General features: G+C 33.9%; 1 protein-coding gene across 2 annotated transcripts in view; it reads left to right on the top strand.

Moving 5' to 3' along the window:
* Positions 1 to 22,295, top strand: part of LOC104589223 (protein STRUBBELIG-RECEPTOR FAMILY 5-like) — a 50,365-nt gene extending 28,070 nt beyond the window's left edge. For both annotated transcript variants that reach the window (XM_019196298.2, XM_088893294.1), the window contains 10 exons: positions 7,267 to 7,338; positions 7,510 to 7,575; positions 8,020 to 8,085; positions 8,904 to 9,247; positions 9,424 to 9,698; positions 12,761 to 13,032; positions 16,899 to 17,019; positions 19,261 to 19,397; positions 19,522 to 19,678; positions 21,950 to 22,295. In XM_019196298.2, the coding sequence (XP_019051843.2) occupies positions 7,267 to 7,338; positions 7,510 to 7,575; positions 8,020 to 8,085; positions 8,904 to 9,247; positions 9,424 to 9,698; positions 12,761 to 13,032; positions 16,899 to 17,019; positions 19,261 to 19,397; positions 19,522 to 19,678; positions 21,950 to 22,066 (1,627 nt within the window). In that variant the 3' untranslated portion in view covers positions 22,067 to 22,295. The remainder of the gene's footprint in view (positions 1 to 7,266; positions 7,339 to 7,509; positions 7,576 to 8,019; positions 8,086 to 8,903; positions 9,248 to 9,423; positions 9,699 to 12,760; positions 13,033 to 16,898; positions 17,020 to 19,260; positions 19,398 to 19,521; positions 19,679 to 21,949) is intronic.
* The last annotated feature ends 2,502 nt before the right edge of the window (positions 22,296 to 24,797 follow it).

Below are 24,797 nucleotides of genomic sequence, written 5' to 3'. Positions count from 1 at the left end.
TCCCTTTCTCTGAGGCATTTTCTTACCCTTTCATTTTTTCCTACCAAATTTGTATCTTTTAACAAGCATGGGTAATGGATTGTCCTTCTTAATTAGTTCCTCAACTCTCTACAACATATTACCAAGCTCCTACAAGCTAACTTTTAGCTTGTTCATGTTGTAGTTCATGACAAACTAATTAAAGGATGTGGGTAGAGAGTTTAAGACGACATTAGTTTTAGTGTCATCATCAGATTAGGAGCCAAGAGCCTACACTTCATTGATATCCCCAATTATCAGGATGACAAGGTCATGAATTGATTGGGTCTCAGTCATCATCATGGTCATTAATAGTTTGAGGATATTCTATCGTAAAAAATGATTTTGCTCTTCACACATGGATTTTAGACTATCTAGGATATATTTGTAGATATTAATTTTGTCGAACTATCTTTGGATAGAATTGTCCATTGAGGCTATGATGTAACACTGAGCAAGAGAGTTCTTTTCTTCCCATTCCTAATATTCCCTTTTTCTTGCTTTAGAGACTATCACTGGGATGTTCCAACGCTGGGTTTTTGGAAACTTTGTCCAATTTCTCATACGTGATTACCAAATTAAGGTTACAAAACCAATTTGCATAATTAGGTCCTTTGAGTTATTGTCATCTAACAATTTAGTGAATTGTTTGTGTATCATTTCTAACAAAAGCGCAAGTCAATTAGTCCATGACCTTATTATTATTTCATGTTATCTTCCATAGAAATGATTTTTAACTATGCTCTATCTCCATTTGTTCATCTCTGAGATTTCTCTTTTATCTCAATGATGGTGACACTATTTATGTCCCTAGAAATGTGAAAAAATCACATAGGTGCATGGAGTCATCTGTTTCAACTGCATAACCCTGTCACTTTCTGTAAAAGATCAAATTCACCCATCTTATGAGCTTTCCCTTCGGCCTCCATTCGACAAAGTTCATTTCCATTTTAAGTTAAACATTTCCAATCAATAAGTATTGGGCCGTCATATCGACAAGCCCCATAGTAATGTGAGAGTCTTCTATTTTAGAATAGGCCCCTCCCACTAGTATATGATGCCCCTATCATTCCTACCAATTATCTCAATGAAATGGATAGCCAAATTTTATGGTGCATCCCCGCTCACCAATTCAACCGGCTTTCGTGCTAATGAAAGCCGGCCTTTAAGAGTATCATCTTATGACATTCCCTATCTCAAAACACTTATATTATCTAGGAGGAAACAAAATATCAGTTCCCAGTCTAGCTTTAGGTCTTACCACAGTGTCTTCCATTGACTTTCATAAAGTCAAATCCAAATGGGTCTTTAATGGGCTAGGGTTCCCATAGGATTCCTCTTTGGAGAGGAAACAAGAGAATGATCCATTAGAATGGAGATTAGCACATGATCAGCCCATCAATGGACCCAATTATCTAATAATATTTATCTTAGCATATCCCAATTGCAAAAAGCAATTTGACGCATATAGTTGTCCATGCTAAAATGGGCTATTGTTGCTTTAATCGAACTCAAAATAGGATTTACATGCATGGGCTGAATTGGTCCATTTAATGGCCCATCAAACCTTGGGACAAGATCCAATCCTGATCACCTAATCATCGATCTAAGGGGCTGTTGACAGTCCCCATTAAGTCATAGGTTTGGCCCATATGAGTTGGACCAAAACTATGTCAAATCGGCCTAGGTTTTGGTGTCCAAAGCATGCATCAATTTACAAGGATTATGATATAAAAATTCTCAATTATGATTCACAATCATATCAGTAAATAAACAGAAATAATTAAATTAAATAACTAGGGTTGATAGTGTGATGGATTGAATTCAATTCGGACAAATGTAGGATGCCATCAAATTGCTATCTCCAAATCGACCTTCTTCTCTCTCTTTCTTTGTGATCTTTGGTAATTTATCCAATGTAAATAAAATATAAAAACTCTTATTTTTAATGCTTACATCAAAAAAGCCTAATATACTCTTTTTAGAAAAGTATAAGAATTAATTGCATACCAAATAATCAAATTGGTGTGCATGAATCTTGCCACCATCAAAGACTTCAATCTCCATCACACTTTCAGCCCAAAAATTTAGAATAAAACAATTCTATAGTATATCAGAAAATATAAAGATTGATTTTCAAATCATTGGCCTTATATTGAGAACCAATTTCTTAGTTTTTACTACTGACTAGGCCAAATCGGCTAAACTAGTTCCCGCCCATTTAATCTCTTTTCTGAATCTAATTTGGTTTGGTTCAAAAACCAAACCTTTTGGCTCTGATACAACTATTGTAATAGGGTTAGAATCCATTAGATGAATAGCCGAACCATGCAAAGTGGCTGGCCGAATTTCAAAAATTTTGCTTTCTCGGGAACCAACTTCCTAGTAAATTGAAATTTGAAATTTCAAGATCGTTCTTGTATTAAACCAGACCATATTTAAAACCAAAGAGAAGGGAGATTATACCTGATATGGAGACCACAAATCGCAGCTCCCAAGGTGTTAATTCACACCCAATATCATATCTGAAACCGTTTTCCAACTGAAGAGGGCATAGTGTATAGAGAACCGACTCAACAACACTTGTTTTCAGCAAATATGCTATCCAACTTGTTTAGATCAAGTGGAGTGATTGAGTCTGAAATTCTTTTGAGTTTTTCTTGCAAAATCAAAGAAAAAAAACTGATCAAGATCAGTTCTTGAAAGCCTAGGTCATTCTAGGGTTTCTTGGGAGACAAGAGAGAAAAAGAGAGAACAAGAGAGAGAGGTGTCCAAATCTAGTTCGCCCTCTTCTTTTATCTCATTATGGAGCACTCTCCTATTCTAATTAGGAAATTACCCAAATCTGATTTGAATGTGGACTCTATTAAGAGATAAACCTTATCATCTTAAGAAGATAGGTACTCCATACCCAATACTAAACCCAGACTTGACCCAAATCAAGTTGTCTTGTGACAAATTAATAAATCTTATTAATATTGGGCCTTTGGCCCATTTTCTTCAAAGGTCCATGACCCTATGTAGGCCTGATATCGTATGACATGGGACCCACAAAAGTATCTCTTAAGTCCATAAGGGTTTGGCCCAACCTCTATAAGAGGCTTGACCGAATTCACTGCTCAGAGCAATGAACCCCTAAGCTAATCAGCATGGACTTAATCTAGGTCCAATATTTACACCTAAAGCCCATTAGGTAGTCATCCCTATATGTCTCTTATACTTAACCTCTCGGCCCATATGATAAAAAAAACCACCCAATAGGGAATGACCTCTCCCCTGGCCGCAAGGTATAATGCCACACTCTCTCCTCAGATGGATCCCAGAATTAAAACCTTTTGTAAACATTTTTCATAAAATAGTAGTATATAACATATAAATACATATTACAAAAACATGTTTCAAATACAAATGAAATCCAGTACTAGCAATTTAGGTTTCCATCAAAGAGAGTGTAAACCTTGATATTCACTTTGTTTGACAAAGGGCCAATCCTATCACTATGATCACCCACTTAAGTGAATTCTCAAACTGCCCCAACATGCCCAGGTGTTGATCCTTGATAGATCTCACTGATTAGCACATCAAAGACAGCCTAGTCCAACACCGAATGCAGTACTATCATCAAGTCTGGGGTTATGTGTATCTTTCCAATTTTACCCATCTATATCTAAGGACTAGGGCATAACTGAAAATCGGTCCGGGTTCAGTGTTTCTTCCAAACACACCCTACCTATGCTTAGGGTCTAACGCTAACAGCTAAGACAAATTGCTCCAATTGGTTTGCAGCACACAAACGTCAGCCTTGGCAAGATAAACTCCCCAAGTCTATCCAATGGCTAAGAAAATTCTAAATTAACATGAATCTCATAAGTGTCCAGTTTAAGGGGTAATCCATAGAAAACATACCAATATCTACATGAAACAACAATAGATTTTATTCATTTACAATTAAATATTCATGTACATCAGTCTGATTAGAGCTAAGGGCATATACTATCTAACACTTCAATGGTAAGCATGGAAGATTGGGACCATTCCAAAAAATTTGTTCCACCAAAGCTTTTCAATGATTATCATATGACTAGAAGTATCCGCATTTCCTAGAAGCACACTAAGGGTCACCTGAATGTCCTTGGAAGACTCTATACCTCGTCAAAAGTCAATTAGGAGGCAAATAATAATCTAAAATCTAGTTGGCAACAATATAGGAAAAAAATCTCCTAAAAATTTTCTAAGTTTTACAAAAACGTGGGACCATTTTTTGCCATCCTAGAAAAGCAAAACAACTTAACAAGTCTAGGTTAAGTGAAAAACTCATCTAATTCATAGAAAAGCCTTCATTATAAAATCCAATTTTTTTACCAATTTTTGCTTGTAAAAATCATAATAAATTACAACAACTTCAAATGGATATGAGATTTGTACCAAAAAAATCCCTAAAATCAAGGTGATTCAAAGTATACTAGATTCAATGGTTGTCACTACAACCTATGCAAACAATTGACATCACTCAGTAGCAATCTAACATCAACAGGTAACCTTTGAAGTGGAGAAAAGCTGCAAATGTCATCCCAAAGATCTAAGAGATGCTTTGGTACCAAGTTGTTAGACTGAAGAAGAAGAAGAAGAAGAAGTTATAAATGGTGTATCTTGTTACTATTCACACCCTAAACAATAAATTTATACTTATGGAGAAAAGTACAAGATTGCACTTACATAGGTGCCCAAACATAATTTAAGCCAAATTTCTCTTTTAAATAACATTTCTTTCTTTCTCAACACCATTAACTGTTCTACATTCCCTAACAAATTATAGCTTAATTTGTTTTTCTTAAACTTTTATAAATTAATATGCAAAAGGTTGTAAGGAGAGAACTAATGAGGTATAAGAGAGCATGAAAGACGGGATGAGAGTGATGGTTAGGGTGAAATAGACAAGATAGGAGGGAGACTGAGAGAGAGAAGCAAAAAGTTCTTGAAAAAATATGTTCTGTTAATTGTAAATCAGTTACCTCACTCTACAAATGAACCATTCCATATCAATACACAGAAAGTTGAACCTTATAAAAAAAGTTTTATAGTTTCTTCCTTTAAACGAATTATGATTCATTTGCCACCCAAGAACATACCTTGTCCATCATTTATGACGTTCTACAAAAAATGCTTATCTCCTTATATGTGCTTCCTTTGTAAAGAAAATGATGAAACTATCCCCCATTTAGTAATCTCTTGCCCTCCATTCACTTTTTTTAGAAGTACTTGTTCTTTCTTTGGGTGTAGGTGGGCTCCCCCTCAAGACATGGTAAATAAGCCTCTTTAGCTCAAACCCTTTTAGACAACCAAAGAAAAGAGGGAGAGTTACTATGTGGAAGGCAATTAGGACAACATTGGTGATGACTATTTGGAAAGAAACAAATGGAAGAATCTTCAATGGAAAATGTAGATCCAAGAATGAATTTAACGCTTCTCATTGAATGATATTATAAGAACTTGGGCTAAGGTGGCACAATCTTCTAAGGTAAAAGACATGTTAGTAATGGAGTGGTAACCTCTACCACGCAAAACAACAAAGCTGAATGGGAGTTCTATGGGTCCAAGGTCAATGGGTATAGTGGGTTTATTTAGAGACTCCTTGGGAACAGTTGTGGCTAGGTACTGAAGACCTTTTGTAGTCGGTGATTATATAATAAAATCTGAATTGATGGCCTTATTACAAAGCCTTATATTAGCCAAGCAATCTAAATTTTTCTTATTGGAAGTAAAGGGGGCTCAAAAAAATTGATTATCACTTAGGCAAAAGGCATATGCAAAGTCCCTTGGACACATGCATGTTTTCATGTAAATTAAATGTCCATCAAGGTAGTTAAACACCTGCTACAATTGGGTTAGAAGAACTTTAAACAAGTCACTGGATTCATTAGCAAAACAAAAGGTTAATAGACATCATTTGTTTTTGGCCTTAGTTTGAATGTTATGTATATTGGATTATTAGACATTATTTGATTTTACTAAACTTTTTCATATAATTATTGAAATCTTTCTCCTTTTCTAATCAAAAAAGAAAATCTGACCATACCTCTCCCTCCACGCTTCCTAAAAAATAGCTTCCAAGATAATACTCAAAGCCACTCTGCAACCTCTACTAAGCCTTTTAGATCCCAAGATTCTAGCAAATAGTTAATATTCTCTTCTATTGTACATCTATACTACTTTTTTGTTTATAAAATAAAAAAAATATTTTCAAGTATTAGATATCTTGAATAGCAAGAATCTCTTCCTATTATTGCCCTATTACAACCATTCCCTTCTTAACCAACCTTACAAACAAAATTTGGACGTTTTGGGGAGTTGGAGTGAAGATGTGAAATGTGATTATGAAGTAGAGGAGAATGAAAATTGATATGATTCAATTTCAATTTATGAAGTTTGCAAGATTGATAAAAGAAAGTTAATAAATGTGGTTGAAAGAGAAGTTGAGATTGACAAGAACTTATGTTTGTTTTTTCTAGGTGCGGAAGAATATGTTAGAAAAAGTGATTTTAGAATTACAGGAGAAAGAAGAGCTTGTCTTAAATCTCATATTGAGAGTCTGAAAGGTAACCTAGAGAAAGTATGAGTGAGAAGTTGAAATAGTGCAAATGAAATTTTAGAAAAGTTATAAGGAAAAACAAAAAGTAAAAGTAAAAGTTGGACACACAATCTTGCCAAAATCTCTACAAAGCTCCCGTAAGTTTTGTGGAGCATTGATCATATTATTTATTTAACAAAACCAAATATTTATAAGTTTTAATTTATATCCAATTTTTCTTTTGTGTTTTTACTAGAATTTCTAAGATCTTTGCCCAAAACCTTAGAGGTTGTTTGATAATAGTTGAGGTAATTGAACTATCGCTTTGTCTTTTAGTTAATAGGTTATTAAGGAGGCTACAACTGAAGCTGAAATTGGGTTGATGACAATATTCTTGAATATCTTATTATTTTATTATTTTATTCACAAAAGACAAAACAATAAGTTATTTGGTCCATCCATTTTACCCATATTATGAAAAAGCTCCTTAGAAAGTCCAATTTTTGAAATATATGAGAGGTTTTATAGTACAACCTCAATGGGTCCAAACTTATAACCATGTGATCAGATCTAGCTATCTAGGTTTGTTGTTTTACCTTGTGTTTTTTAACTTTAAAGCTAGAGTTTCATGTATCACATCAAAAATGTATGCATTGATGTGCTAATAAAATACCTTGCAGGGATCTCTCTTTCAATAGTTTATCTGGAAACTTGCCTCAAAGTTTTGAAACTCTTTCTAGCCTTTCTACATTGTGAGCATCTAATTTCAATTACTTTTTCTATTAGTAACACTAAATTATTGAATTATGTATATAAAGAATAATATACATCAATATGCCAAGCACCCCATACAAGGATCAATGATCAAATTTCAACTCTTCAATGTGCTGAATTTTCTAACTCTTAGAGTTTGTGTTCTACAGATATTTGCAGAATAACAAATTTACAGGTTCAATTAATGTTTTAACACATCTTCCTATTGATGACCTGTAAGTTTCTCATAAGCTTAAATGCATAATATATTTAGTTGTTACTTTACTTATGTCATTTTATTATTGTAGTTTTTATTAAATAAGAATTTGAAGATATTGGAAAAAGCAAAATGTGAAGTAGTAATTTGATCACCCATTAAAATATTTTTAAAACCAGTGTAAATAAAAGCAACACATCAACTTAGACAATTATTGTTCAAAATAGAAAATCAACATTTCTACTTAAATCTAAGGTCTAATGTTTCCTTCCTCAATCTTTATTTCTTTACAAATTTAATAAATAGTTATTTAATAATGACTATTAATTCACTCTTATTATTTTCTTAAAGTTTATTCTTTTGAAATTCATTTTAATTTATTTTTGTTAGTGCTAGCCTAATTTAAAGTATCATTTAATATACTGAAAAATTCTTACACTTAAACTTCCTTTTTTGTTGACAGTAATGTTGCAAACAACCAATTCACTGGTTGGATCCCTTCTGAGTTGAAGAACATAGATAATATCAAGTAAGTATTCCTTCATAATAATTGATTGGATAATTTTTCTAAAACATGATTTTTTTACTTTCATTATTAAATAAAAAAATTATGATAAATTTTTATATCAATAATTAACTAAAAACTATCATAATATTTTGTTTACCACATTAATTGATAAAAGCTTTTAACATGCATTTTTATTTTCAATTGATTAAAATTTTTAATATAAAATTTTATTTTTTTTTTATTATTCAAACAAGTTTTTATTAGTAACCCATTAAATTGATTATGTTTTAAAGATAAATTGTTTTTGTTAATAATCATAACTAATTTAAAAGAATTAAGATAATAAGATTTTAATTTGTAATTGATTAAAGGTTTTTAAAATAAATTTTCTACATTAATTGATTGAAAAAGAAATATGATAAGTTTCTTTTATCAAATTAATAAGAAATTATTTAATTGCTCATACTTTATAATGGATGTGACAATAAATACAATGAAATAGTGAAATAGGATTTGCTTAGGTTGACCATATATAATTGGGATAAAACATTGATAAAGGTGGCTCTTTATCAATAGCTATTTGGAACATAAGATAACATTTTTATTAGTAACTAATTAAAATATTTTTACAAATAATTGATTAACAAATATTTTAAGGTATGATTGTACAAATAATTATTTGAATAGTTTTAAGATAAATTTTTATCAATAATTAATTAAATTATTTTAATAATGATTCAATAATTATTATGTTAAAACATTGATTTTTTTAATGAGACATATATAGTGGTTTTTATAATCATTGGCTAATGGGCACTATACTTGTATTTTTTTGCTAGAACTGGAGGAAATCAATGGTCAAGTGAACCCGCTCCACCTCCACCTTTAGGTACATTTGGTGCTGCCCAGCAAAAAAATCCCACTAAAAAATCTTCTAAAGAAGAAAAAGGTTCAAAAAAATCCGTTCTGAATGGAGCACTTATAGGGGGGATAGTGATTGGCCTGTTACTGGCACTTGTGATTTTAATTGTTTTATTGAAACGAAAATCTTCTTCTACTTCTTCTCATTTTCTTGATGAAGAGAAGATGAATCAGAAAATATCATTGAACCCCTTGGTATCAAATGAACTATCTAATGACAGATCAAGCGAGTTCTCCAATAATGCACTTAAGGACTTTAAAGGTAGTTTTCCCACATCTATAAGCATAAAAGTTTTTTTTTCCTTTTATAATGAGTATTGTACATTTATATTTGTGATACTAGTAACTGTATAGGTACAAATACTTGTAAATTATGAGAAATTCTGAGTTTATAAGTCTATATTGCATCGCAACTAACTAAATGTTAATCCACTACAGATCCAAAGTCATTGGATTCATCTTTTTCAATCAATGCTAGGTCTTCGCAGCCATATGCTTCAATTGGTCTCAAGCCTCCACCTGCTGATCGAATGAAATCATTTAATGACACTGAGCTTGTAAATAGAATAAATGTCAAAAGAAACTCATCAATTCATGCTGTAATTTATACCTTGGCAGATCTACAGTCTGCAACTGGTAACTTTGCAACTGCTCGCCTTTTGGGTGAGGGATCAATAGGACGTGTTTACAGAGCAAAATATCCAAATGGGAAGGTATTAATTATTATTTAATGCTTCTTTCCAATTAATTATATGAAAATACTTGTTCATGAATCATGGCATTTATTTACTTGTCATTTTTATAAGCACATTTATATAATTGTCCCATGTATATTTTAAACACTATACACTTTTTATTGTAATATACATGATTCATGACTTTTATTCGGGTGTAATTTAAGTTTTACATCACTTTATATATTTGTAACCATTTTCTTCCTTTTATGGTTTTTTTTATATCCTCGCTAATTGACTTTTACACTTTTTGGAGGATATCACTCTCTAGTTATGCAAATTAATAATTTACCTCAATTTCAATATTATAAGTATATAAAAAGGCAAAACTATGATATTTTCTTAATTGAATAGTCTAGATACTCATTAGGCCATGATAATCATTATTATTTCTTGAAAACATGACTATACCTTTAAGTTGGTTCAATTTCTCAATTATAAGTATATAAATTGACAAAAGTATGCTATTTCCTTGATTGAATAGTCTAGATACTCATTAAGCCATGAGAATAATTATTGTTATTTGAACATAACTATAAACCTCTACATAGGAAATGTTATATTAGAATTAGACCCCTAAGTTGGTTCAATTTCTCAATTATAAGTATATAAATTGACAAAAGTATGCTATTTCCTTGATTGAATAGTCTAGATAGTCATTAGGCCATTAGAGTAATTATTGTTACTTGAACATAACTATAAACCTCTACATAGGAAATGTTATATTAGAATTAGATGTAGTTTCATGATTAGATAATAATTAAAGTAAATTATATTAAATTATAATTATCCAGAGATAAAATAAATGTCATGAAATTATTTGCATAAGGTCCATATCCATGGCTTTAGATTTTCAATCCATGTTAAGCCTCACTCCTATAGCATCAACTAACTATAAAAGCTAGGATGGGACCTTAGACCTAATCTATTCCATCGCATTTTCAATGATTAGTTCCCTTGGAATGGATATTTAAAAAACAAACCTCTTTATATTAGGTGATGAGGGTGGATTTGGCCCTCCAATAACATCATGACACATGGCCACCGTCTGTGGGAAGATATCTCTAATGCACAACTATAAAAGCTATGATGACTCTGTGAGAATGGATATGAGATCATCCTAGTGAGCCTAAGGGTGCCGAGGGTGCCGTGTAGCGAGCTGGAAGATGACTTGGACCTTAGTCGTGTAGCGAGTTAGACCAAGCTGCAAGACAGAGGATTAGAGAACTCGGAGTGGCTAACCCGACAAGGTCGCTCTGATGCTTAAGTCAGTACTGGGTTGTGCGAGCTAAAAGTTTGTATGCTAGTAAGCTAGTAAGCAAATAATCACGTGTACCATGTGTCATTGGGGTTGGTGCCTTTATATAGGCATTGTTTGGTGTAGGATTCGTGCACCAAATCCGAGATTTCTGAGAGGTCGTGCCTTACCGGTCCAAAATCCTCAGAAGTAACCGCTATGCACGTTGACCATCCTCTAGAACATTCGGTATGCGGGCCAACTTCAGAGAAACCTAGGAGTGTTGGGGTATGCATGCGGAATTTTTCGACGAGCACATCTCGCAGGTCACCACTTGGTCCTCAGTTAGGTCGGCAAGCCCTCGAGAAAGGTCGTGCCTCGTGTCGAGGTCACTTCGGCCGGTGACGAGTTGTTACTAGTCGGCCTTGGACGAGGTGTTGCAAGCCGACCTCAAGCCGGCATTTTGGGTTCACGTCTGCACTACATTAGCCTCATAGTGACGCCGGCCATCCACTCCTACAAGAAGCCACTAGAATCTCGACCTGTGGGGGCAGCACTACTGACTTTAGGTCACCAGGTCACACGAGAGCCTTAGAAGGCTTGATCTGCAAGGGTGTCCATGCAGTCCGTTGGCCGTCGGCTCCTGTGGGAGCCACGAAGAGCTTGACTTGTAGAGGCGACCTCGCGAAACGGGACTGATGAGGCCTTGTCCTGGCTGATTACTATTGAGGATGAGTTCAGGTCGTTTTCCTGCTATCTACATCGGGCTTCTCCCATGCTTAGATATGGAAATTCATGTTTCATCTCATAGAATTTCCATGCTTCAATCCCGGCGGGAACTGTTGATAGCTCTATCGTGGGGAGAGGGGCGTTCACATGCGGTAGCGGTATATTTATCTGGGGCACCGAGAATGCTGGGTTTGCCCCCTGGTGGTGTTCATCTCAATGCTTTTCCCGGTGTGATTGAAGGATGCCATTGAAGTTGAAGTTGCAAAGAGGTAGGAATGACCTTTTGATCGTTTCCCACAAACGACACCAATTGATGTTGTGCGATCTGACTACTCCTTGTTGGAGGATGATCTGGCTTCCAATTGAGTAGCGAGCTAGATGAATCTGCAAGTAAGTGGATCAGAGAATCTGGGTGACTAACCCGGCGAAATCGTTCAGATGCTTAAATTAGGTCATCTTCTAGCTAGGAGCTTCCAGATCGCACCTAGGAATAATTATTTAGGTAATTATTCATATCTTTAAGTGGCATCTAAGTTATGTCAAAGTTGGAATTACTCTTCATTATGTTATGACTTTTAACGCTTTGTCACATAATGATTATACTTTAAACCATGAAAATTAACCTTTGTGTCTAATTATAATTTAAGAGTTTCACTTCAAATTTAATAAAATTCATATGAATGGACAATGTATGCTGGGAACCAAGAAAAAAATGAAAAAGAAAAATGGCATATCTTTAATTTGGAGCTTTTCTTGAGAAAATAGGTAGTTTGGAGTCTTTCTTTCTAAAGGACCTTTTAAACTTCGTTGGAATTGTATAGCATCAAAAGTAAGGCATCAGCATAAGAATTTCATGGGAGAAGTTGAAGAAGAATAAATTCAAGGTTGCTACTCTTTTTTTGTGCTTGCAATCTTGTAGTTAATTATATTTTGAATGTCAATTGTAGGCAAATACAAGTATAGCAGACTTATACTCCACTGAAAAAAATATATATATGTAAACTTAAACAAATGTCATTTCATTTAATTGTGTCATGAAGATTTTTTCCACTTTAACTGGGTCTTTGTTTCTCAGGTTCTTGCCGTAAAAAAGATAGACTCTTCACATCTTCAAGGCATAAGTCAAGAAGATCTTATGGAAATAATTTCAAATATCTCGAAAATGGACCATACAAATATTACTGAACTTGTTGGTTATTGTTCAGAACAGGGTCATAATCTTCTTGTCTATGAGTATTTTAGGAATGGATCACTCCATGAATTTCTACATCTGTCAGATGAATACAGTAAGCCACTTACATGGAACACTCGGGTCAGAATTGCTCTAGGAACAGCTCGAGCAATAGAGTAAGTCATTCTTTGCTGCTATGTTTTTGTTTGACAAGTCATTTTCTCTCATGGCCTGTGGGAAAAGATATAAATGGGTCAATTTCATTAGTTGGATTTGCTTTTCGATTTGGTGCACCTTCAGGTGTGATATATTGAGTAGTGGATCTGATCTCTATAATTTGATCACATGTCATCACAAGGGGGATGTATTCCTGTTTATTTTTTGTCATTGTTAAGGATTGGATTTGGTGTTTGTAACTCAGCCTAAATACCCATTTGGGGTGTCTCAACCAGCAATGTTAGATAGTCTATACATAGTCTCTTCTAGAATAATTTCTAGCTAGTTTTCTTTTAGTGCTAAGAACTAAGACTAATAGGATAATCATACTTGATTTAGATAAAATATTGTGATAACACAATTGCAAACTTGCTCTCTACCTATCAATCTATCTATCTATTCATTTGTCAATATATACTATCTATCTATTTAAGAAGATGCAATCATACTATTACAAAGTCATGACTTTGACTATAGATTTACTTGCTCCATATTTTTCACACATGTTGGTGTTTACTGTGTTTTTCTCCGCATTGAATTGGTTTAGTCATTACATCACCTTAATAAACATGTAAATGACTGTCAGAAAATGGCTCACTTGGGCTGAATTGGAGTCACCACCCATCAATTAAGGAAATGAAGGTGATGCCACCTTTAAGAATAGCATCAAGAATCGCTTTGCATTTATAGTAACTCCAAAGCCCAAGACATTGATTACACCAATCCGGGTAAGATTTGGATTGGAGTAGGAAGAGGTTAGGCACCCCTTTCCCAGGTCCAATTGGGTGGGGTCCACATGGTATCTCTAACAAACAAGCATAAATGAGAATAAAACACAAGAATAAATCATCATAAAAATAAATCCTCCCTAATTATTTATTATTTTAGTTTTTTTAAGAGGATGTATTCATAGGTTGCGACATGCCCCACTTACTCTGAGCTACAAAAACTGAACATCTCACACTACTCAACCATCTACTATTCTATTCCTGTTCATAAGCGGCATTAGAATCATATAGACATTACTAATTGAAGGTAGGGAACATGTATTGCGGTAAAACAAGTCTTAATCACAACATCAAATCAAATCCAATTATTAGAACAAGAGAAAAGAATAAATTGATATATCATAATTTTAACATTCAATGAACACCCTATCATAGAGAAATCTAAGCTTCAATCCATAGAATAACTGAAGAGGAAAATTAACAATATTATCAATATCATTTCATTAAGCTGGAAAGAATACTACAATCTTTAGAAACAGAAAAGAATTGATTCTATTTCCAAAACAGTCGCTTGATTCAACTAAAATTTTGCACAACTATCTAAATCCTATGAAAGAAAGAAAGAGGACTAGTGGATTTGGGTTGGTACTAAGAGTTTACAAGAGTTGAATTAGCTCGGTCTCTCTCCTCCCAACTACAGATACGGAGAAAGCCAAGTAAAACAAGAAAAGAAATAAGATCCATATGCAAAGAAAGCAAGAATGGGCCTTACATAGTTGGAATATAACCTGATATCAAGATTGAATACTATAAACAGGAGGGTGACAAGAAGAAATGATCATTGGAATCACCTCTAGTATGACTCTTTGCCTGAAATCATATAATGAACAGAGTTGGGTTCCTATCGCTCTTGATTTCTTCCTTCGAGCTACTACAACAATCGTCTAGGGCTAGGAACTTGGTGAGATGAAACAATGTCTTCAACGTAAACTTCGCATGACACTGGGAAGGCAGGTAATAACTGCTTCCTTGATTTCTACTAAACCGATGAAGAGGACTAAGAACAAGGCGTTGTCAGATGGTTGGAAGAGTTGGAAAACTATGGTATGTTAAAGGGAAACGATGGGGGACTAGAATGGAATTGGGTATCGGCCAGTTTTCTGCCTGACAATGGGTTAACAAAATGAATAATACAGAGGGGATTGTTATTGCAATTCCTTTGTTGCTCATTGAGAGTGATGGATAATGATGAGAAAAGAGGAAAGGGTGTGTGTGTGAGAGAGAGAGAGAGAGAGAGAACAATGAAAGAAAGAGAGGGGGAGAGAGAAATAAGAGGGAAAAAGTGGGAGAGGCTAGAGGAGAGAAAAAGTTATCGTCGTCGCTGGTTAAGTTCAGTCATAGGGAAGACGAAGATGAATGGTATTCTCATGTGATTAAATGAAGAAGAAGATGAAGATGATGATGATGAATAGTATTCTCAGGTGATTAAAAGAGAGAAGAAGTTATCGTCGTCGCTGGTTAAGTTCAGTCATAGGGAAGATGAAGATGAATAGTATTCTCAGGTGATTAAAAGAAGAAGCCTGGAAAGAAAAAGAGAAAGAGAGAGAAGAAGGGAGAGAGAGAGGGGGGAGATCAGATGTAAAGAAAATCCGCTACCACAACTCTGGTGTTTATTCAAATGGGGAAGAAGATGAATGGTAAATTTAGAGATTCGGCGATTGTTAGGATTCAAATAATGTAAGTTTAAATTTATAGGGAGGGGGAGTGGCATATTTGTAATTTTGGACTTTTGAGGGGTAATTTGGTAATTTCAAAAAAAACATGGGTAATATGGTCCAGACGGATCCAGGAAGTCAAACCAGGGTTCTGGTTCATTGATAAGGGGGTTTTGGTTTAATTACCAAAGGGTTGAGATGGGTTCTAAGTACAGATAAGGGTTTTACATTTGCGGGCTAGCAAGACTAACCAAAACGGAATCTGTTTGGATGGATATGTAAACAGGGGTATTTTGATAGGGTGTGGTTTTTTGACATTCTAAATTGATTGGTGAAGTTAGATTGGGCCAATTGAACCCAAATCGGGCAGATTTGGAAATGGGCTTGATTTGATTGATCTAGAATCTCGAAATGGGAACTTTGTGCGATTGAGGGGCAAACAAGGATATTTGTTGTCAAAACTTCATAGGGTAGGGTTTCTGAGATTTGGTTATAATGTCTGATTGGTTTCAAGAGAATTAAGATCATAGGAATTTGGGTCAACGATAGGATACAAAACTGAAATTTATAGGTGGGTATTTTAGAGTATCTGGGATCTAGTGGTAATGTCTGATTGGTTCAAGAGGGGTCAAGTTCGTACGAATTTGGGTCGACGAGAAGATTCGAAATAGAATCTTGGTTTGATAGAGGGGTAAACAGGAGAATCTTGGGTTAAAACTTTATGGGCAGGTGTTTTGGTGTATCTAGAACTTAATCATATGGTCTAATTGGCTTAGATGTGTTTAGATCAAGGGGATCTAGGTTGCAGGTGTTTAGGTTGATGAAAATGCCCAAAATGGAATCTTCACATGATGAAAGGGTAAATGGAGGAATTTTGAGTTGAGATTTGCTAGTTAGGTATTTTGGGCGGTATTAAGTCTGATGGTGGTGTTTAATCTAAGGGTTGAGGTGTAGATGAGGTTGATCAAGGCCATCGGATTGAAATCGAGTAAGTTTAATGGTGGATCTGGGGGCTTTTGGACTGGAATTTGGGTTTTTTTGGATTTTTATATGTTTTAGAGATATTAGAAGGGTCTGATTGGAAATTTGAGAGGAATTAGGATTCATGCGACTGATCGAACAAAAATCGGGTGCTAACAATGTATAATTGCAATGTGTAGCTACATTTCTAATTTTAAACATAAGAGTAGGATTGTCATTGCTATAAAATTTATTATGGACAATTCACCATCATTGCAGGAATTTTACTTGTGGTTGTTAATGTATCACCATAGTTAGGGTAGCCTCATTTAACTCTTATTTTAATTTGCAAATGATTTTTACCATAATCACCAGGATTGTCTTCTTTCCTTTTGACTCTTTAGTTAATTTTTTCATTTTCAGGTACCTCCATGAGAAATGCTCCCCTTCCTCTGTCCACAAGAACATTAAGTCGGCCAATATCTTGCTTGATAGCGAACTTAATCCTCACCTCACAGATTGTGGTTTAGCTACCTTCCACCAGGTTATTTTGTGTTTAATTATAATAATAATAATAATAATAATAATAATAATAATAATAATAATAATAATAACGTTGGTCATAATGGGGGTTCATATGGAAGGGTGGATTTTGAATACATTTTCATATACCATACATATGATATTAGGAAATATATGGCTATAGTTCATGAAAGGTTTTTATAGAATTTAAAAGCCTATTTCTTAGGGGTTTGTTGCTACATGGAGGGATGATATGGAAAATCTAGAATGTTGATGTGTTGTTAAACCATCTGGATTGTGATATTTTATATATAATTACCTTCATGTATCTACTCAATACACTTTCACAAAGATTTGACAAAACAATACATTTCTACCAACCAAACTAAATATCTAGTTTTATATTTTTTATTTCTACATAAAAATGCAAGGGTGAAAGCATCAATATGATACACATTGTATCGAGCATATCAAATCGTTTTGATGTTTTTAATCTTTAATTAGGATAATATAAACCCCCCCTTATATGGAAAAAATTAAAAAAAAATAGTGTATTGATTATCCAAAGCACATAATACATACATTCATGCGTATCAGGTGTATCAATACTTTGAACCTTGATATAGTATCCCTTAATATCTTGATTTTTTCTTTAATTTTTCAATAACATACAAGAGAAACTCTTCTTTCTATATTGAAGTGGACAATTGCCATTAGTCTTCTTATATGGAAAAGTAGTTTTGGAGAAAGGCAAACCTTAGATTGCCTATCAACTAGAAAGATAAAGGATTGAAACTTTGAATCATGTTGATACATATTTTTGACAATTGACAACTAAGAATCAATCCATAGTGGGCCACATGATTCCCATGCCATCCTCCTTTCATGTAGCAATTTTCATCCTAATACAACAGCCACTAGTATGATTTGGAGAAATCTAAATACATGTCGTTAGGGGTAGGGATGAGTTGACATGGGTTGGAGGAAAAAGAGGGGAAGATAGATAAATCCACTAGTTAATGGATAATTTAGTAATCTTTTGAAGATTGGGCTAGACTAGAATGAAACCAAATCCTTTCCAATGAAACTTGCCAATAAAGATTATATTTTAAGTTAAATCATCTAGTTTTTTTAGGTCAATAATGAGAATGAACTAATTGTAACCATAGAAATTGATAGAAGCCACTTTGTAGATGGATTGGAGGAAAAAGAGGGGAACAGAGATAAATCCACTAATTAATGGATAATTCAGTAATCTTTTGAAGATTGGACTTGACTAAAATCAAACCCAATCCTTTCCAATGAAACTTGCCAATAAAGATGCTATTTTAAGTTAAATCATCTAGTTAAATTTTTTTTTGAGGGGATCAATAATGGGGATGAACTAATTGTAATCAATGAAATTGATAGAAGCCACTTTGTATTTTCAGGGGTCCTAGGTACAATCAACTTTGTGCATAAGGCTAAGTTTGGAAAGACTATAAATAAAAACATGTGTAGTACAAATGCATACAAAATAATACAAAGTACTAGAAGTGCTAGGTACGATCAATTTTGTACATAAGGCTCAGTTTGGAAGGAGTATAAATACAAATATGTATAGTGTAAATACATACAAAATATAAGGTTTTGCACTCAACAAATTTGCATTTGTACTCCTTCCAAACCGAGCCTAAGGCTCAATATAGAAAGACAACAAATACAAATATGTGCAATACAAATACATACAAAATGATACAAAATACAAGATTTTACCCTCTACATATTTGTATTTGTACTCCTAAATTAATCCTAACCACTTTTAACACGATTCAATAAATTTTTTAAAACTTATCAAATAAAAAACATTTGGTTAAAATGTTTTAATGGGGTCAACAATAGGGATGAACCAATTAGTTTGCAATCAAAGAATTTGATAGAAGTTTCAGTAGCTTCAGGGGTGCTATGCACAATCCACTTTGTACATTAGCAATTTTACAATGATTTAATAATTTTTTAAGGTATCAATAAAAAAGCATTTAGTTAAACTAGGAAATTCAAATCACCCCCTTTTGGTCTAATGTCTACTCCAATACAAAATATTTATTTTAAGAGTATGAGTTGATAAAGGATTAGGTCAAACATTTGTAGTTGATGGCTAGATAGTGTAGAAAACTAATAAATGACCGACACCAATTGTCCTATTATAATTTCATGCTAAACTAACCCTACCAATAGAAAATCATCACTTATTTTACTAGTTAAGTTTTTGATATTTCATCAGCGTACGAGCCAAAACCTTGGAGTTGGATATAATGCTCCAGAGTGCACAAAACCATCAGCATATACACTAAAGAGTGATGTCTATAGTTTTGGGGTTGTTATGTTGGAGCTATTGACAGGACGGGTACCTTTTGACAGGTGTTGTATATCTATTGACATATAGATTCCATAATCATTGCTCAACTCTGTCTTGGTCTTATCATTTTACTTATTGAATGTTCCAATATTCTATCTTATAGTTCTACTATTTTATTTTCTTCAGTTCAAAACCAAGAGTAGAACAATCTCTAGTTCGATGGGCAACACCAAAGCTTCATGACATTGATACATTGGACAAGATGGTGGACCCAGCTCTCTGTGGGTTGTATCCTCCCAAGTCATTATCTCGATTTGCTGATGTCATAGCTCTTTGTGTCCAGGTAAAAACTAAAACATTATTGAAAGATGATCATCTAATAATCATGTTATGCAAAAATTCCATCAATTTAAAAATGAAAATTTTCTAAAAACCTTAATCTTGAAATCATACATGGAGAGAAAATCTGATTTTTCTCCTTAGATCATTTGGGATTCTTGGACCAAGAAAGATTAAATCTCAAGAATGAATGTAATACCTAATTATGATTCTAAAAAAATTCAAAAATCGAAGTGGTGTTCAGACCTAAGCTTAGATCTTCCCAAAACACTGTAGCTAGTTGAAGATTGTGCAACTATATAATTGCAGTCTTAGAAAGCTTTTCTATAATTTAAAGTAGCAAAGATCCAACCATTTACACGAATTTGGGTGATATTTTTTACCCAAAATATGTTTAGATAAATTCTAGAAAAGTTGACTAACAGGTTTGGTCGATTGGGGTTCAAAACTCTAATTAAGATTGGTCTCACTAGGTTGGATCAAATTCAGCACTATAGGGAGAATTTGCATGGTCTGATTCCTTCATATATAACTCTATTTATAAAGCATAGAAGGATGAAAGATTCCTCTCTTTGTATATCTATGACTCTTATCATGATTAGGTTCAAGTTGGAGAGAATATTGCTTTCCTAATCATGCCCATAGATTTAAATCTATCTAGCTAGTTAAATTAGTCAAATCGTAATCATACATTATCGAGTTGATAAATTGACTTGGATTCTTATGTAAAACTTTTAATTAATCATTAGCACCTTAATAATTATGGAAATTAAAATTATTTTTCTAATTAGGAAATTCCATATTATATGGCATGGAACCCACAACTTAATGTGAGAACCAACATATCACATGCTTTAGGTAAGTAAGTGGGTTAACCACTTAATGTTTTAATTAGCCTAATAATCTAATTCAACCATAATTGTTATGAGCTTAAGTAATCAAGCCCATTTTCACTTAAACTACTTGGGGCCTTGTCATCTTAAAGGCCCAAGTATATTGGTTCAGCCCATTATATAATAATTAAGTCAACACAATCCAATTAATCACTTATAATTAATTTCTTTGTTAATAATACTTAACACCACATTAGGGGAAGAACTCTTTGTCTCTTTGTCTTTATGACATGGTATCCAATTTCTAACACTAATGAATCTTTTATTAAGGATTCAAATGATCCTAATATCGTAGATTCAGGAATCCAAAGATTAAGTTGTACAAAATAATATTTGCCTTAACATAGTAGTAGATCCTATCACATCAATTATTAGTTGGTATATCATTATTGAATATCTCAAACTATCCAAATATTTAACCCCACAAGGATCTCACTGGTTAGCATATCAAAAATAGACAAGTTTGATACTCAATTTGATATCAATATGAAGTTTTGAGATTAAAAGCAACACCCAATTCTAAGTTTGGTCTAATTTAATGTTTCTTATAGACACTCATCTTTATACCTTAGGTCACAACATAAGTAGTTGATACCTACTACTTCATTTCCTTGGGCAGTATGAGAATAACAACCTTGTCAAGATAAACTTCCCCAAATGTATCCATATTAGTTATGAAGATTTAAGTCCATATTATGATAACTATGTAGTCTTATACATAATATTAATATGAAATAAGGATATTTAGCAAAACAACCCAATGAACGTAAAACACGTATTATTTTCTTGATAATAAAAGTATATACAATAAATACATCAATTAGAGCTGAGGGCATACACATTGTCTAACAATTATCCCCCGAAATCGTGTCCATTATAGTATGGCAACCTTCATTCTTTTCTTGTATCATATATGATATATAACGTAGATTGAATAAAACACCTTCATTAACTTGACTTCTTTACAACCTTATTATCTCTTTGTTACTCATAAGAAATCCCTATAGATTATTATTCAACAACTTCTACATATCTCTTTGTTACTCAAAGCATGGGATTTGCTCCCTTAGAATATTAATGTAGTATTATTGGAATATCAATGCCTATAATTCTTTTGGTTCATTAACTTATATATTACTTTATATGGATATCAACTGATATGAGAATGTTCTATTCATTATAACAAAGAAAAATAAGTCTAGGTGGAAAAGAGTGGGTAAGGACATCACATCAATTAATAGTTTTCATATTCATGTTTTGCATATTGAAGGTAGAATAGTAGTGTCAAGGATCCTGATGTAGATGCAATATCAAAATCACTATTATTTATGCTTATATGTAATTATTATTTGTTTATTTTTTAGTTATCATTTATTTTGTAGTCGGAGCCCGAATTTCGTCCACCGATGTCAGAGGTGGTTCAGTCACTTATGCGAATTGAGCTCTCAAGTATGAACAAAAGAGGAGAAGATATTGGTGCTTTTTCGTCAGATGAATGAGGAAAGCCACATAGGTTATTGTTGAAAAAGTATACTCCGTTTGGTTATTTGATATACTTGCTAGCATTTGAAAAGTGATTTTTTGTTTTTTTGTTTTAAATTTTGTTCCTTCACTCCCCCCCACCCCCACTTTTGGGGGTCTTATATCTGTTAGGATGCTACTGTTGTTCGTAAGAAAAACAGAAATTTAGAGATACTCTTAAGTGTAAATTTTATCATCATTTACTTTTTTTTTAAATGTTAGAAAATAGTTTCATTACATTTTAGTTCTCGGGTTTACTAATGTAACATTTCTTAATGCATTTGTGGCTTGCATATAATATGACAAATTTTCTAATATATGTACACATACACCATTAAAAAATAACATTTACCCTATGTCATGGAAATTACAAGTCCCCATATAGTAAGGAACTTTTTCTTTTTCTTTTTATTTATTTAGTTTTTTATGATCACATATAGTAATGAAATTGGGATATGGTTCTATTGAGTTTACTTACAAAACTTCATTAGGATTGTCTTCTCTCTTAAGACAAATATGGTTCAGTATTAAATCTTTTTCCAGATTTGTAGTAATACATTAATGTGAGCATCGAAAAACTGTCCACTTGGAGTCGCCACCAAAAATTAGATTAAACATCATTTTAATTGAATAGTGACTCCAAAACACCAAGGCACGACTAAACCAGTTAGGTAGAACTCAAAAGGGAGAAGGAAGGGATTGGGCACCCCTCTCCCATGTCCATTAGGTGGGGCTTACATAGGGGTTCGAAGACTAAACACAAGAAGGCTCAAAAGAAGTAATCCCTAACAAACAAAAGTTATTCAACAACCTAAGAAAAGCATTTTGATAATTGACAAAGGAGAGAAAGAAACAAAATGATAATTGTTTAATAATTTTAAGAAGAGAATGAGTCACTAATCTAAAGAAAAGAGTGTTCACAAGAATTAGTAGTTGACATAAATGAAGAATTATCTAATAATCTAATCTAAGGTCATAATTACTAAATACAAAAATGGGATTATTAAACAACATGAGAGGATTCACCTAAACCAATAGGAATGAATTATAACTAATATGATAAATATTTTCTTTTTATGATAACAAAGAAGATAATGATCAACTAATTGCTAATACACAATTTTTAGCCGTAGAGAATCTGTCATTTTGATGATTATTTGACATGCTGAAATAGTTAGGAAGTAGATCCAACACAATTGATTAATAATAACGAAGAAACAAAATAAGATAAAAAAAAAAGGGCGCCCAAAGAGAAAGAAATTAAATGAAACCTCAGCACATAGCTAATGGGATTTGTACTACAAGGAATAATGAAAACCAGAAACCACCATAAGCTATGCTAATTACGAGAGAGTTATCAAAAAAACACATCATGAGACAACCCAGCACCGATCTACTACAACACCAAACCACGCTTTACCAAAGAGATTGCGACAAATCAAAACCATAAATGAAAGTTTAGAAATAAATTAATTAAAAAAACAGACATAACCGAAAAAATTTTGGATAGGCATTAAAGCCATTTATGTGGCGAGACTGTTAAACCAAATATTGCCTTGGATTTTTTATTTGCTATGGAAGAAGCTGCACCTATCGAACTGAACTCGATGAATTGTAGTCATACAAACAGTGATGGATGAGTCACGTTCAGAAAAGGAGTTCAGGAGCTAACTGGTGATTTTAGGGGCTAACTCGTGAGTTCAGGAGTTCAAGGATGCATGGCAGAATCTTCACACTCTTCACCTTTTTCAGCAACGAATTAAAGTTTCGGCCCTATATATGTTGGAGAGCTAAAAACGGGGGTGACGAGCTGGGTGCGTCATTGACTTCAAGCCCCACGACAAACTCTCTGCTACCCTTACGATTCTAATGGTGAGTTTGGAGGACTGTCAGACAAACAATACCTTTCGGCCTTAGTTACAGGCAAAGACACTAGAACCGGGGTGCCGCCTGTGGGGTTTCATATTGGGAAAAGGATGTGCCAACAAGAAACGGGTGTGGCCAGGAAGATGGATCTAAATAGGAAAGGGCCGATGGAGCGGGGTGAGAGCATTGGGAATGGAGATGCAACAGTGGTGTGTCATGACATCTGTTCTATGGAGGGGGAGGAAATAGGGGGAACCGTAAGCAATGGAGAGAGGGTACAAGACAATGAACTGAGGAGGCCCTGTTGCAATGGTGGAGAGAAGAACATGGGAGGTGGTTGCCATGAAGAGAAAAAAAAGATAAGGTGATGGTGGAGAAAAATAGAGAGAGAGATTACGGTAGGGAGAGGAGTTGGAATGATGAGGTGGTGCTCTGTTTTTTTCAATTTGTTGCAATGACAAGAAATGGAGGGGGCTTTACCAGTTCGGTGAGGAAGAAAATGAAACAGAAGATATCAGGGACGACAATGGTGGAATGAGAGGTAGAATACGGTGAATGGTGTATTTTTTTTCTTGTTGGTGGTGAGAGACAAGGGAACGAAGGGAGGAAATAGAGAATGAAAGAGAGGTCGGAGGAGAGGATATCGCCGCTGTCAAGAGGTTGAAGAAGATCAATAAAAAAACGCCCCCTTGTCACGGGGTTAGTCGCTGGGGCCCCGTGGAGCACTCGAATGTGACGAGTAAGCCTATGTAATAAGCAACAACACAAGAAAATGCAACAAGATGGCACATGAATTAGTCAAAAAGCCTACTTGTATTGCATTAACGGATGGCAAGCACACGC

This window comes from Nelumbo nucifera, chromosome 8, assembly GCF_055504915.1.
Source record: "Nelumbo nucifera cultivar China Antique chromosome 8, China Antique-T2T, whole genome shotgun sequence".
NCBI classification, from domain to species: domain Eukaryota; kingdom Viridiplantae; phylum Streptophyta; class Magnoliopsida; order Proteales; family Nelumbonaceae; genus Nelumbo; species Nelumbo nucifera.
The sequence above is the reverse complement of the archived record's forward strand: the minus strand, read 5'-3'. Positions and strand labels throughout refer to the sequence as shown.